General features: G+C 54.6%; 1 protein-coding gene across 3 annotated transcripts in view; it reads left to right on the forward strand.

Moving 5' to 3' along the window:
* The window catches only part of DUOX1 (dual oxidase 1), a 29,942-nt gene extending 16,240 nt beyond the window's left edge, over positions 1-13,702 (forward strand). For 2 of the 3 annotated variants that reach the window (XM_036905407.2, XM_036905409.2), the window contains 13 exons: positions 1,720-1,789; positions 2,220-2,345; positions 2,911-3,089; positions 3,278-3,508; positions 4,048-4,147; positions 4,400-4,449; positions 5,887-6,014; positions 9,537-9,690; positions 10,111-10,343; positions 10,585-10,743; positions 11,854-12,009; positions 12,121-12,249; positions 12,935-13,702. In XM_036905407.2, the coding sequence (XP_036761302.2) occupies positions 1,720-1,789; positions 2,220-2,345; positions 2,911-3,089; positions 3,278-3,508; positions 4,048-4,147; positions 4,400-4,449; positions 5,887-6,014; positions 9,537-9,690; positions 10,111-10,343; positions 10,585-10,743; positions 11,854-12,009; positions 12,121-12,249; positions 12,935-13,057 (1,838 nt within the window). In that variant the 3' untranslated portion in view covers positions 13,058-13,702. The remainder of the gene's footprint in view (positions 1-1,719; positions 1,790-2,219; positions 2,346-2,910; positions 3,090-3,277; positions 3,509-4,047; positions 4,148-4,399; positions 4,450-5,886; positions 6,015-9,536; positions 9,691-10,110; positions 10,344-10,584; positions 10,744-11,853; positions 12,010-12,120; positions 12,250-12,934) is intronic. The other variant, XM_036905408.2, reaches the window with a different exon arrangement.
* The last annotated feature ends 1,413 nt before the right edge of the window (positions 13,703-15,115 follow it).

The following is a 15,115-nucleotide window of genomic DNA, read 5'->3' on the forward strand; positions in this document are numbered from 1 at the left end:
TTGTTTTTAGGGAGGAATGGGCCCAGGAAGGCAACAGTGCCTAGGGTCCATGAAAGTCATAATGCAGCTCTCCTTGTGGGGTGGGCAGGGTCAGGATGGGGTGGGGGACAGCTGCTGGAATTCTGCTTCCCCTCCCCCACTGCACCCCCCAGCTTCCTGTCAAAGGCCCCTGTGCCTGGTGCCTGGGACAGGGGAAACCATGTCTCCTCGTTACAGTTCTACCTGAGCCATACCCACCTGAGCTGGGGTGTCTGGTGGTGGGTTGCTCTGGTTTTGTTTGCCTCTGTATCCTCTGGAATGCTTAATAAATATTTGCTGAGTGCATGGAGACACACTTCTGTTGTCCCTTCCCCTAATTCCAACCCCATCTGTGTCTGACTCAGGGAGGTGGGGGCTAGAGCCAGGGTGAAGAGGGGGCAGGTAGCAGGCAGGGGGACTTCTGTGGCCTGCTCTCAACTGTTATAGTGCCTTCACAGTTTGGGATTCTTACTGGGGCATGTTGAGACCAAACCCAGCCCATCCCAGGATTATGAAAACATGGGGCAGCTGAGCAGCCCAGATGAGAGAGAGGGGCAAGTTAGGCAAGACACAGCCACACCTCTGGTCAGGACTTCTCCTCCCCCAGAGAGGAGAGAGGAGAGTGCAGGCCCAGCACTTCTGATTCTGCAGCTTTTCACTTTTCCCAGGCAGCCAGGGCAGGGGGCACCTGGGCCTGAGGGCAAAGCAGGAGCAGTTCCTGGACATGAACCTAGGCCAGAGACCCTGGGGAAACCCAGCCCCTGGGGTGGAGGGGATTACCAGGCTCGGGGAATGAGGATTAAGTATAAGGCTTGCATTGAGTACTACTTTGTCTTGCTTTTAATTATTGTGATTTGTTGTTTCTTCTAAATTTTACTTTGAGACATTTTAAACCCACAGAAAAAGGTGCAACAATAGTACAAGGAACATCCCTTTACCCTTCACCTAGATTTGCCATGTTACCATTTTGCCACGTTTGCTGTTTGCTGAACCATTTGAGAGAACAGGCATCCATACTTTGTTTTAAACACTGATTTCTCTAAATTCAATTTAACCACTTTTGGCCTCTGGGCTCCAGACAAGGGTAATCTTCAGGATTGGTCTTGCACTTGGAAGTGACCTGGAGATCCCCCAGCCTCCTGCAAGAACCTGCAGCTGCAGTTCAGTCCTGCCCTGTGCCTCAGTGCTCAGCCCAGATGGGGAACAATGGGTGGCTCCTGGGAGGCCTTTCCGACCCCCCAACATTTATATGAACATTTTCAAACAGAAAAGTGGCAAGAATTTTATACTGATTTCCGATATATGTACCACCTGGATTCTACATTTAACTTCTGGGTGGGTTCAAGCTGGAGGGTCTTTAGCAGGGTTTTTGTAGCAGAATGGTCGTAGTGGGCAGTTTGCATGCAAATCCTGAACTCTAGCCCATAAATTTGATACCAGTCCCAGGGGTGGGACTGAAGGTGGACACATGTGGGGAAGCCTGCTTTGCCAACTTTGTTTCAGGCCTTCTCCCAGCCCACCTGGGGCTGAGGCCGGTCCAGATACCCTTGGCAGCATGGGCTGAGCTGGGGCACCCAGAAGCAGGGTAGTGGCCTGGGACCCTCTGCAGTGACTGGACGTGGTGTTGGTGGCGTGCATTTGAGCCAGGTTCTCCTGGGCTCTGGGCCCTGAGCCACTTCCTAACCTGGCTGTACACTGCAGGGGTGGAGGTGCCTGAAGTCATCAAGGACCTGTGCCGGCGAGCCTCCTATATCAGCCAGGAGAAGATCTGGTGAGCCCTCATCTGGGAGTACTGGAGGAAGGGCTGGGGTTGAAGAGTTGCATTTTCTCTCCCTAGAACGACTGGGATTAGGGCCCCCACTAGACTGTGTAGTGCCTTCATGCAAATTAGAAGGCGGCACTACTTACTCTAGGCAGACACAGCCCTGTACCAGGGAAAGCAGAGAGCCTGCTGGCTTTCCGTACTCACCTGCTGCTTGCGTCAGATGCCCTTGGAAGGGCACAGGTGCACGAGACAGCCTTGGCTAGGACCCCCAGGATCCAACTCACTCTCTCACTCTGTCTCTGGGGGAACCCTGCTGTCCTGTCTGCTGGCTGAGAGCTCTGACCCTTCAACAGAGTGGGTCTGGAGGCAGACCGGGGCCACAGAGAACCAAGTGGCTCAGGTGGCCTATTTCCTGTCTCCCATGTTCCTGTCCTAGTCCCTCTCCCAGAATGAGTGCTCGCTGTCCCCGCAGTGACATCGAGGTGGAGCTGACACCACAGAGGCTGCAGTGCCCCACGGACACATACCCTCCCCAGGAGATTCGGCGGAGATTTGGCAAGAAGTACGTCTGCTCCTCCCTATAAGCTCAGGCAGTTCATCCTCCCTTAAGGGCCTAGTCATTGATTATTTGGCACCAGGCACTGTACTAAGCACTGGGGATAAAGCAGGGTGAATAGTCCCTCCCAACCATATCACAGTCTGATGAGACAGCTTGGTACACTGATCATTACAATGTCGCTCTGAATAGTGATAAGAGGAAGGAGCTTCAGAGCTCAAGGAAGTGCTCACCTCTGCCTGAAAGGTCAGGGAAGGCTTTCTGGAGGAGGTGTCCTTTGAACCTACAGTAAAGGATGAGAGAAAAGCTGGTGGGGCTTGGGAGCTAAAAGTTGGGACGAAAGAGGGCTGTTTGAGTGAGAACTGGGGTAGATGGAATGCATCCCCTGGGCGGACCAACTGACCAGTTATGAGGCCATCCCTACCCTGACAACCCACTTGAGTGTGGTGTAGCTTTTGGGGTCTGAACCCTGCTTGGCTTGAGTTATTCCACACCCCTTTCCGCCCTTTGGTAAGAGAGGCTGCATTAGAGTTGGATCCTTGGCAGAGAGCCAAGACATCCTGTCTCCCAGGGTAACCTCGTACCAGCCCCTCCTGTTCACGGAGGCTCACCGAGAGAAGTTTCAACGCAGCCGCCGCCACCAGACGGTGCAGCAGTTCAAGCGCTTCATTGAGAACCACCGGCGCCACATCGGCTGCGTGGCCGTATTCTACACCATCGCGGGGGGCCTTTTCCTGGAGAGGGCCTACCGTGAGTGACGGCTGCGGCGGGGACAGGGCTTGCAATAAGGGACGGCCCTGGGGGTGGGCCCGCGGTGAGTGACGGCGGCGCCGGGGCGGGGCGTGCAGTAAGCGACAGCCCTGAGGGCGGGTCCTCCCGAGGTGCTGGGGCCTGCCTGCCTGAAGCCCGCAGGAGCTGCGGTCGACTTTCCTCTGCAGACTACGCCTTTGCGGCTCACCACAAGGGCATCACCGACACGACCCGCATAGGCATCATCCTATCTCGGGGCACGGCCGCCAGCATCTCCTTCATGTTCTCCTACATCCTGCTCACCATGTGCCGCAACCTCATCACCTTCCTGCGAGAGACCTTCCTCCACCGCTACGTGCCCTTCGACGCCGCGGTGGACTTCCATCGCCTCATCGCCTCCACTGCCATAGTCCTCACAGGCAGGTTCTGGGAGTCCGAGGACCTCTGCTGGCTCCCCCTCCAGGGAGAGCCCCCACCTCTCTGCCTGCACTTACCCTGAGTATAAGTCTTGGATGTCCTTCTCATTAAGGGTGGAGGTGGCCTGGGCAATGGTGTGAAGTAAGCCCAGGAGCTCTCCCTGCCCCACCAGTGCCTCTTACCACACTGTCAAGGCCACCTCACCAGCCTCCAGCTGACAAGTTGCTAACACTCCAGAATGAGTACACATAATGTGTGATTTCTCCCAGTTTTTATGTTTTAAAACATAATTCTGTGAGAGAAACCAAAGGAATGAACTTCTAATGGTGTGATTTCAGACTTGTGGTTGTGTTCATGAATGGTGTGTATATGGAACCAGTGGAAGAACAGGAGATTGATTAGAGATCAGAAGTCCAGACCCCTAGGATCCTTCAGGTCCCCTACTCTGGCAGGCCAAGTCCTCTACCTTGGGCTGAACCTGTTAAGCACCTGCATCAGGCTGCCCCCAGGCTCATCCCACCCTGTCTGGTCTTTTCCTTAGTCTTACACAGTGTGGGCCACGTGGTGAATGTGTACCTGTTCTCCATCAGCCCGCTCAGCGTCCTCGCTTGCCTCTTCCCGGGCCTTTTCCACAACAACGGGTGAGTGAGTGAGTGAGAGTGTGTGTCTGTGCAGTGGGGTTGGAGAGAGGGACTCTTTGCATGTGGAAAGAAGCAAATTCTCTTGGCTCAGAGGAGACAGTCACCTTCCAGGTTATAGGACAGACAATGACCAGCCTAAGCCTCCAGCCCCAAGTCAGCAGAAAGGGAGACTGGTGGCTGGATTGGGGTGCCTTCTCTAGAAGTTCCAGACATTTCCTCTCAGGATCCTTTCTTGCCTTCCCTTCTCCACAGGTCTGAGTTCCCCCAGAAGTACTACTGGTGGTTCTTTCAGACAGTGCCAGGTGAGAGCCCTTCCTGCTCTGAATTTCTGGGCCTGGCTCCGAGCTCCAGGCTCTGGGTTCTATCTGCCATGGGGCAGTCCGGTTGCAGTAACTCACATGGTGAGCTAGCCTCTGCGCTCTGGCCCTGAGGACTCTCCTGGGCAGTAGGAGACTGTATTCCAGTCCTTCTCTCAGGAGCTTGGCTGGGCCCCCACCCCACCTCTGAACTAGTTCCTTCCTCTGTGCAATGGGAGTGGACCCCCTTCTTCCCTTAACACACACACCAACCATGATGGTGACTTTGGGGAATGCTGTGCCCAGCTGTGTGAGGGAGGAACCCAAGTGCTTTCTCAAGTCAGGCAGAGCCCCCCACTGGTGCCTCCTTGTGGTCTGTTTTGACAAGGGCTGTTAGGAGGCATATTCCTAACTCCCCATAATCACCCATTTTAGAACTATTAGCTGTGAATCTATTCAAATGCTTCTTGAACCCATTTATATTTTCAGTCTGTTCCGTCTTTGGAGTAACGCGTTTTCTACACTAACTCCTCTCTGTGAAACACAGCATGTTTTTTGAAAGTTTTTAATCCTAAAATGATCGGCTTTGGACTTCAGAGAGCGCTTGCTAATTCCTGCACCCGGGAATCAGTGGCTAAGGCTGCATTTATGCTCTCCTCTCCTTTCAGAACTTTCCAGGCTTTGGTTAGATCCCTTCTTAACCTCTGCTCTTCCCCACTGCAGGCCTTTAATCTTCCTAATTTCTGTCTCTCTCCTCCTTGGTCACTTGAGGTGCCATCTCTGGCCCCTGCACTCCCATCCAGTGTTGCTCTCCTGTATCCCTGTAACCTGGGATCCCTTGTGAGAGGAGGGGCTTCCCATCAACTCCAGGCTGGCTCCAGGAGGGGCTCTGGAGATGAGCAGGGACACTGCAGTCCCACTCACCAACGATGTTAGTGTTCATGCTGTGTGCTGTGGCAGCCAAGTGGATTGTTACAGGGACACTGACCAGGTCTTGGCTCTCTGTTCAAGGTGCAGACAGAGCCCACAGTGTCCAGAATCCAACCCAGAGGGCCCAGAGTAGACGCCCTGTGCATTCATTCATTCATCACACTTTTACATAAGGCCTATGGTATGCCAGGCCCTGCGCTAGGCACTCTGATTCAGTGGCGAAATCAGCCTAGCCTGGTCCCTGTTCTTGTGGACTGAGAGCCAGGAAAGTGACAGACATAAAACAAATAATGACACAGATGCTTGAAAAATAACAATCATGACACGGTCTATGAAAGACAGGTAGTAACTGTGATGGATGGTGTGTGGCAGGGAATAGAGGAGGATGGTAGGTTCTCCCCACCCACTCCTAGAGCGGTGCAGTGGAAAGGGGACCCTGACCCCTGGCAGCCTCAGAACAGCCCCCCTCTCAAAGCCCTGCTCCTCTGCCTTACAGCCATGTTCATTTTGCAGGCCTCACAGGAGTTGTGCTGCTCCTGGTCCTGGCCATCATGTACGTCTTTGCCTCCCATCACTTCCGGCGTTGCAGCTTCCGGGGCTTCTGGCTGACCCACCACCTCTACATCCTGCTCTACATTCTGGTGAGGGCCTTTGGCAGTGAGCCAGACCAGGAGGGTCTGTGCAGATGTCCCAGACAGGCAGTGAGGGCTGAGACATTATTTCTTCATAACCCTTAGAATGTCAACTATTCACTTCTCTATATGTCTTAAAAGAGGGAGATTACAGTATAGGGCTCTCGAGTAGACTGACCTTAATATGTAGCACTTGGAAGACTGACTCTCTGCTGTGGGTTTTGCAGTGGCAGCCTTACCAGGCTCATCTACATTCCTTGCAGACGCTCTCACACCATTTCTGCCCGAGTCAGTCCTTCTCCACTTTTGGTGGCTGGCTGGGCTCCTGGGTAGACTGCCTGTGCTCAAGGGACACCTTTTTTTTAAGAGAAACTTATCTTTTTTTGGTTCTGCTATTTTTGTTCTGGTCCTGTTTTATGGGGTGTTAGCCACCCCACCCGTCTAAGTACCACCTACAAAGTTAATGAGCTTCTCCAAATGTCTTTACTTACACTGATGATAACATGGGTTTTGAAGACTCCATCTGTCCTCTTTCCTTTTCCCTAACTTGGGGTCCTGCCTCCCTTCATATTCCCTCCCTTCTCCTGTCCCATTCCCTTCATCCTCCCCTGGGTTTGCTGTCAGGTGCTTCAGCTGGTCAGTTTCAGATGACTCTGCTCCGTGCTCTGTGTCTTGGCTCTGCTTGGCCTGCCTTCCTCACAGACACAGGCGTTTCCCCAGAGGGCACCCCTGGGGCCTTACTGAAAAGCTAATCTAGCCCCCCAGACCCTGAAGTTCCCGCCTATGACGGTTTGGAGCATGGAGCACATAAGGCTGCCCTCTTTGCCACCTGCCTTCAGTCAGAACGGCACACAGAGGCCTGCTTGTCTTGAGACAAAGAGAAAAGCCACTGTTGTTTGGGTCAGGCTGGTGCCTATTGTTGGCCCTGCCTCCATCCAAGTTCCGTTTTCTGTCCTGCCCAAGGTTTCTGTCTTGCCCGAGGCTCAGCACTTCATGGTTCACAAGATGACTATGCAGCGTTAGATGTTTCCTAGAGCTGATGTCTGTTTCCAAAGAAATCCCTCCTTTCTTTGGAAGCTCTCTCCCTCTGCACCTTCCCAATAATATGGGTGGAGCTCTAGCATCCTGGGTTATCCTTTCTGTTAGGTGTGGAGACGATGTTCTTGTTCCTGGTGATAAAGCAGCTTCTTTGATCTAAGCAGGAGACCAAGGAGAGTGGCCAGACTGGCTCCCTGAGACCAAGACCCCGTTCTGATTTGTCCCTGGGTTTTGGGAATCACTGTGGTTCAGAGCCACCCTTACTGTCAACAGGGAAGTCAGCAGCTCAGAAAGATGCAGATCCCCCTGCTGGGCAGTTCTAACCCTGGCAGTCCGGGAGTGTCTCACTTAGAGGGAAATCAGGGCCAAAATACCCATGTCCTTCCCATTCAGCCCAGGTGTGGCCACTTGACTTCTGGCAGAGAAGTTACAAGTGAAGTACCCCAGTGTGGAGCAGACCCTGGAAAAGGTGTTCAGGCTCCTGTCTTAGGCTGAAGAGGGCGGGACTAGCACAGCAGAAGCTGAGCTGGCGGGATCCTCCCTGAGCTCCTCAAGTCAACCATGAATCTGCAGCAGCTTTGTGGTTTAAGAGTAGAGCCAACACCGAACACGGTGTATAAACAGAGGAGAATGAGTCACCCTGACATTGTTCTCAGCCTGCTGGGAGGCTCGGAAAGCCTTGAGGGTGGATGTGGGCTCCACACAAACCAGTGCCAATTTAGAGAAGAGCCCAGAGAGTTTAAGTTTGTCCTGTGGGGAAAGTTCAAGAATTCAGAAACACTCAGCTGGGGGAAGGGAGAGCTGAGTGAGGAAGCAGAGCTCAGTATAACAGTTATCTATTGGGGGTCTAGTGTGTCCTAGTTCTGTGTTAGGCCCCACAGAGGAGGGGGAGACTCAGCTCTGCCCTCAGGAACTTAGAATTTGCTGCAGAGAATAATGCCATAAACATGAAATTATCAAAATGAGTAGACAGTATAAGATTAATTGCTGAACTAAGTATTCCAAACAGTAAGTTACAGGAGCTCTTTGAAGGGAGTTTCATTTGGTCCAAACTGGTTAGGGAAGACTTTGATAAGAAGATGGGACCTGGGCCAGGCCTTAAGGAGAGGTAAGCTGAGGTTTGACAGGGCAGAGTGGAAGCTGAGGAGCATCTCCAGTAGAAGGAAGGGCATTCGTGCAGGTTCAGAGGTGGGAATGATGATAGCACATTCAGGGCACAGAGGCTCGGGTCTGGCTGTGAACGGCCACTGGGTGGTAGGCGGTAGCAGGACAGGGTGGACCTGTGTGGGCTGCAGCTCAGCTGAGGCCACACCACGTGGGAGAAGAGCAGATGGTGAGGAAATCAGGCTTGGGCAACATGCAGGATTGGGGTGGGAGAAGAAACAGAGCCAGTGCCGGAGAGGGACAGTGAGCGGCCTGGGAGAGAAAGAGGGAGACCCAGGGGAGCACTGCTGCAGAAGTGGCGAGGAGGGGGTGGTCACCAGGCTGCCAAGTGTAGGCACGAATCTGCTCTTAGATGACACCTCAGGGTGTGGCCATTTGTGAGCCCTCAGTGAGTCCTGAGAAGAGGTGGAGGCGGGAACCAAGTCCGACCAGACTCAGGAGCAAGCGAGCAGGGAAGAATGGGGACAAGCAGTGCTGACTACATGAGACCAGCTCGTTGCAGAAAGGACCAGAGCTGGACAAACCTGTCAGCTCTTTTATGGAAAAGAGGGACTGGTTAGATGTTCTCATATCCAAAGGGGGACGATGAACTGGGGAAACTCCCTTCATTGACTCGGCAGTTATTGAGTGCCTACCATGTGCCAAGCAGAAACGCTGGAAGTGGAGGGTAGAGTGGCCAATGAAATGGACACAGTCCAGTCGGGAAAACAACAGTATATTTGTCAGTGAATGAACAGAATTATTGCAGATGATGACAAGTGCTCTGAAGGGAGATGTGGTAGAGAGGATGGAGGGATGCCTGAGGAGGGGGCATTTCTCTTGTGACCTGAAAAATGAGGTGGAAGTGACTATGGGAAGAACCAGGGGATGGGTGTTCCTGGCAGAGGGAATAGCGTGTGCCAAGGTCCTGAACAGAATGGACTTGCCATGCTTGAAGAACAGAGAGGGTGAAACACTGGCAGGCAGAGGTGTCATGGTGCAATGGCTTTTTAACTGGGGATATGATAAAGTGAACTTTTAAAAAGTCACACTGGCTGCCTTGGAGAGGATGGATTCCAGTGGGGCAAGCAGGGAAGACCAGTTAGGAGGCTGCTTTGTGACTGCAGGTGAGAGCCAGCCAACACAGCACTGTCTAGGGTCTAGTCAGGGAAGCACAAGTAGTCTTATTCATCACGGATGCTCTGGAGGAAGGGGTTGAGGTCTTGGAACCTGGAGGGAGTGTGGAATGGGGCGGGGAGGTCAGATGTGCCAGTGGGGAAAGGATGCAGGGTCTAAAGCCCCAGCAGGCCTCAGACCCTGGGTCTGAGCTGTACCCATCGCTCCATCCAGCTCATCATCCACGGCAGCTTCGCCCTGATCCAGCTGCCCCGTTTCCACATCTTCTTCCTGGTGCCGGCACTGATCTATGTGGGGGACAAGCTGGTGAGCCTGAGCCGGAAGAAGGTGGAGATCAGCGTGGTGAAGGCGGAGCTGCTGCCATCAGGTGCCAACCCCAGGGGCTGCCAGGGACCAGCCTGGTGGTCCTGGGGAAGTTGACAGGGCAGGGGCAGGGACTGGGCTCATCACTTCCTGGCCTGGACCAGTGGAGTTGGCAGGGGCCTTGGCGTGGCAGGGACAAGGGAGCTGGTAAAGCAGCTCTTTGCCAGCGGACCCATGCATCTCCCACAACACAGAGAGGAGCTCAGGCCAGACTGCCCCCTGCCCTGCTGCCTACTGGCCTCAGCCCTGCCCAGCCCCTCCTCAGGGTGGTCATGACCCTAGAGCAGTAAGGCCTTCTGATGGGGGGCGGCCTCCTCTGTCATCAACCAGAAGCAGATCTGAGACTGCAGGTGGGGGTGTTCTCTGGAGGCCACACTGGTGCTGGGGACATGACAGCAGCCTCCTGCCCACCTTCCTTCCACAGGAGTGACCCACCTACGGTTCCAGCGGCCCCAAGGCTTTGAGTACAAGTCAGGACAGTGGGTGCGGATCGCCTGCCTGGCTCTGGGGACCACTGAGTACCACCCCTTCACACTGACTTCTGCACCCCACGAGGACACACTCAGCCTGCACATCCGGGCAGCAGGGCCCTGGACCACTCGCCTCAGAGAGACCTACTCACCCCCGACGGGTGATGGCTGTGTCAGATACCCGAAGGTACTCAGATCCAGACCAGCCATGCCACATGCTCACACATCCCTGATTCAGGCCTTGGCCCTGCAGCACCAGATGTCCCACTGTGTGCCTCCCTTCCCCCATCCAGAGACTGGTTGTTCCAGATAATGCTGCAGTTCTTACTCCCTGAACCTCACCCCATGAACCTATCTGCCTCCCCCGCCTCCCATTTCTGTCTTATCAGAACTATGGTGCTTAACTCAAACCACTCCCCTTCCTGCAGCTGTACCTTGACGGACCATTTGGAGAAGGCCACCAGGAGTGGCATAAGTTTGAGGTGTCAGTGCTGGTGGGAGGGGGCATTGGGGTCACCCCCTTTGCCTCCATCCTCAAAGACCTGGTCTTCAAGTCATCAGTTAGCTGCCAAGTGTTCTGTAAGAAGGTGAGTACCCCCACCTGCTGCCAGCCCCTGCCCCCTGCTTCCTATCACTGTGTCCATCTGTGCCCCTCTCTCCTGCCTCTGTTCTTGGCCTCCCAGATCTGGGCAAGGTCAAGTTCGCTTGACCCCAAGGGGTTCAGGATATCCCTGGACCCTAAAAGACAGAGTTGGTTCACTGATGCCTCCATCCCACATGGGATTTGCTTCTGGGAGTCCATCCAGGTGGGGTTAGAGAAACCCATTCCCTCTTACAGAGGAGGTCAGCACTTGGAGCAGTGTTGAGTTGGGAGATGGGAAGGGCTCGCTTGGGGTGAAGTGCAAGTGAAACTGGCTCTGCTATCCAGAGGAAGAGGCAGGAGGTGGCAAGGCAGGGCTGGTGGGCCAGGTTGGTTCCAGGAACACAGTCCAGGCCCTCAGGCCCCTTCCACACCAGTCTCTTTCACCCCAGCCTATACCTGGTGGCAGGCCCCTGCTTGTCTCTCTGGGCCTGGTAGGTGAGTTGGGGCACAGGAATGCAGCAGGCAGAGGCCCAGCCCGTGTGCTGTCAGCATTCAGAGGGTGACAGACAGCTCCCTGGTTCCTCTGTTCATGCCAGCTCTGCCTCTGCTTCTTAACTCACAGGGACCCCCTTCTCTCCATCTGAAACTGGAGATGGGTCCCTCCCAGGGCAGCTTCCATCCTGCAGGGCTCTCTGAGCCCATCCCTGTTACTCCAGGCAGCCAGCAGGGCCCTCCCTGAGGCTGCTCTGTGACACATCCCTTAGTGGGACCCTCTTCCTCTGGGCTAGGGTTGATTGGGAACCTATCAGCCTGAGGAGGGCTCTTTGGAAGGATGGCAGGGCAGGATTAGTATGAAAACCTGCTTCCTACCCCATCAGACATTTCACTCACTTGACAAGGGTCCGTTATCATTGCCCCAGGCTATTGCTCACTTCCACTGCTCTCTTCTCTGGGGTGACTCCATCTCCTGCCCCACAGCTTGGCCCTGTGGCCCCTACACTCCATCTCCCCAGACTGTCTGGGAAGAGGCACAAGGTGGCTATTGGTGTGGGGATCCCTGGGATATAGGGAGCCTGAGCTGAGAGGGGTCCTAGCTCCAGCCATATGTCCCCAGATATACTTCATCTGGGTGACACGGACCCAGCGGCAGTTCGAGTGGCTGGCTGATATCATCCGGGAGGTGGAGGAGAATGACCACCAGGACCTCGTGACCGTGCACATCTACATCACTCAGCTGGCTGAGAAGTTTGACCTCAGGACCACCATGCTGGTACGTCAGGGCTGGCCAGGCAGGGTGGGTGGGCCGCCATTGGGACTGAGCTGAGGCTGGCTCTGCCTGGCTGTGACCTTCCTCCTCTGCTCTGCCACCACCCTCATCCAGTACATCTGTGAGCGGCACTTCCAGAAGGTGCTGAACCGGAGTCTGTTCACGGGCCTGCGCTCCACCACCCATTTTGGCCGCCCCCCCTTTGAGCCCTTCTTCAACTCCCTGCGGGAGGTCCACCCACAGGTCAGCCCCCACCTCATATCCAGGTTCTCTTCACCATTATCATCGGTGGTCTGAGCAAAGCTCCCAAACCCACTTCATCGAGGGAAGGCATTGACTACTGATGCAAACCCATCCCTTGTGAGATTGGTGGGATGATGGAAGGGAAAAGGAGAAGTGGGGATCACCCTGAGGGGCAAGGGAGGAGACAGGCAATAGGGATTTGCCACTTCGAGGTCACAGTGTTTACTGCAGAAGGAAGAGCTGGAGGACTGAGCTAGGGCTCACCACAAACTCAGACTACCCTCACCATTCGTTCTTCATCATTTCTGACCCTGGATACTGAGCTAATCTTCACCATGAACATCGGGCTAGCCACTAATCAAATAAATACTGTCCCAGCCCTCAGTGTGAACACTGATTAATCTGGCTCCTATTAGAAAAACTGATCTTGCCTTGAAGCTGGCAAATGTCTTGGAGAGGGTAGAGGCTGGACCCACACAGAGCAAAATTCAAGCTAGACTTAAAAATGCCAGGCTAGCCCTCATCACACATGGCACAAAGCACACCATCATCAGGAATACAGAATGAGCCCTCACCAAGGACTCTCTCTGGGCTTTAACACAGATGCCAAGCTAGCTCTCCCTCTGCACTGAGTTATCCCTGCCTGTGCACACTGAGCAAGCCTTCACTTCTTCCTCCCCAACAGGTCCGGAAGATTGGGGTGTTCAGCTGTGGCCCCCCTGGCATGACCAAGAATGTGGAAAAGGCTTGTCAGCTCATCAATAGGCAGGACCGGACTCATTTCTCCCATCATTATGAGAACTTCTAGGCCTCCTGCCCAGGGGCTCCGCCCGCTGCCCTGCTGAGGTTTGGGCTGGCACCTTACCTCTGCACTTCTTGTTTCTCACTCCCTCAGCCTTTTCCCTGTTCTCACCTACCAACCTTGGTCCCAGTGGCCATGATCAATTACCCCATGAGGGTTCATAGACCCCAGGACCAGAATTTCTCAGGCTGGAGAAGTAGGAGGCACTGTTTAGGGACTGGAGTTAGGGAAGCAGAAGACCTATTATGACTTGGGGACAAAGTGACACCTTTTCTTTTAAACTAAGAAAAACTCAAAAGATAAGCTAACAGTGTGTTTGTGTGTGTAGGGGACTGTGAGCCTAAGGATGAATTGAAAGCACAGATGCTAGCATCTTAGGACCCCTCTCCCCAAACATCTCCTTCCTTTGGGTTCCCCACTGTCAAAAGGGCTGATAAATGCTGTGGAGGGGGTAGAGGCTGGACCCACAGAGAGAAATTTATGGGAACACCTTCAGCACCCTAGTCTAACAGTACAATTGATTCACTCTCCTGTTTTTAAACATGTATTATAGTTAGAACCTGGCCCAGTATCTCTATGGAGAGCTCCTCAGCCCTTCTCTCCTCTTCCTCCTCTAAGTCTCCTTTACAAATAAATCACTTTTCTGCCTTCTGGGTTTCCTTATTCTGTTCCAGGATGGGGTATGTACTGGCAGAGGAAGCCACTCAACCAGCCACTTAACCTAGGCTGGTAAAGACATCCTCTCTGAGCTTGCCAGTGTCCTCTGAATAAAAGAACTCACCCAAGGCCTAGTGCCCCTGCTGGAGACCCCTTTTCTTGCTCAGGGGCACCCTTCTTAACAGAGGGCCTCTCAGTATGGCTAGTGTGGGCCTTTGGAAGCCTGATGAGGGGCAGAGAGAATGGGTGGGAAGGGTGTTTCTGGAGAAGTGGGCTTGGCCTAAAGGGCATGGGGCAGGACATAGAAGGAGCCTACAGGAGCCAGAGTTCACCTGGCTTGCTTCAGGACCTCAGTTACTCCCCGCCTTCTCTGAGCAATGGGAGAGTTGACACCTGTGCCTACAGGGGTCTTCCAGGTAGTGAGATGCCAGCGAGGAGACAGATGAACATACCACTTATCCTCTTTGGGCCTCTGCTTTCTCATCTGTAAAATGACCATATGCCCCTCCCCCAAATCTACTTAAAGATAGGGGAACCCTCTATAAGGGAGTTTCGGAAGCAGTGCCCAGTTTCAAGTGATCCTTTGGATTGTCCCCACGGTATTCTTGTATTTATCAGAGCACATATCCTCGATTTTGATAAAATAGCCACTGGATTAGAAAATCCAAAATCCCAAGATTCACACCACACTTGGGAGTTGCAGGTTTAGGTTCTGGAGGAGGCCCTCAGACTGTCCTCCCAAGGCAGTGATCCCTGAAGATGCCTGTTCAGCTCAGTAGTTTCTGCTCAGCCAGAGCCTGGGAGCAGGAGGGAGGGCCTGGAGTGGTTTGACAGCAGCTCCGCCTGGCGGCCCACTGGGTATTCCCTGACCCTGGGCCCACAAGGCCTTGGGTCGCTGCTGTGGGCGCCCGTAGAGCAGCAAGCCGGTGGGGCCCCGGGCCCCAGGCCTGCGGTTAGAGGCGCGGCCAGCAGGGGGCGTGCACGGACGGCCCTGCCGGGAGCCAGACCGGGAAGGAGGTCCGAGCCCAGGCTCGGGGGGCTGCAGGTCTCCGGGGGCCGGACCCCTTCTTCCCGGAATGAGGAAGGCGCGGCAGATCCTCCGCTTCCTCTGGAAAGAAAACGCAGTCGGCAGCGCCAGCTTTCCCTCCTCCGCGGGCGCGCGGCTTCCGCGTGGCAGGGCCGCCCCGCTCCCTCCCGCCTGGCGCGCTGCCTCTTTGTCTCTCCGCGGCTCCCCTCCTCCCAGACAAATGGCTGTTGGCAGGAAATTGGACGCGCTCTTGGGGAGCCGAGCTCGCCGGAGCGGCGGGGAGGGGGCGCCGCGCGGCCGGCCGCCTCCGGGCTCTCCCAGCCCGGGCGGGGGCGGCGGGGGATGTTTTGACATCTCGTCAAAGGAAGGAACTTGATGCT

The sequence above is a fragment of the Manis pentadactyla genome, chromosome 11 (genome assembly GCF_030020395.1).
Source record: "Manis pentadactyla isolate mManPen7 chromosome 11, mManPen7.hap1, whole genome shotgun sequence".
NCBI lineage: Eukaryota > Metazoa > Chordata > Mammalia > Pholidota > Manidae > Manis > Manis pentadactyla.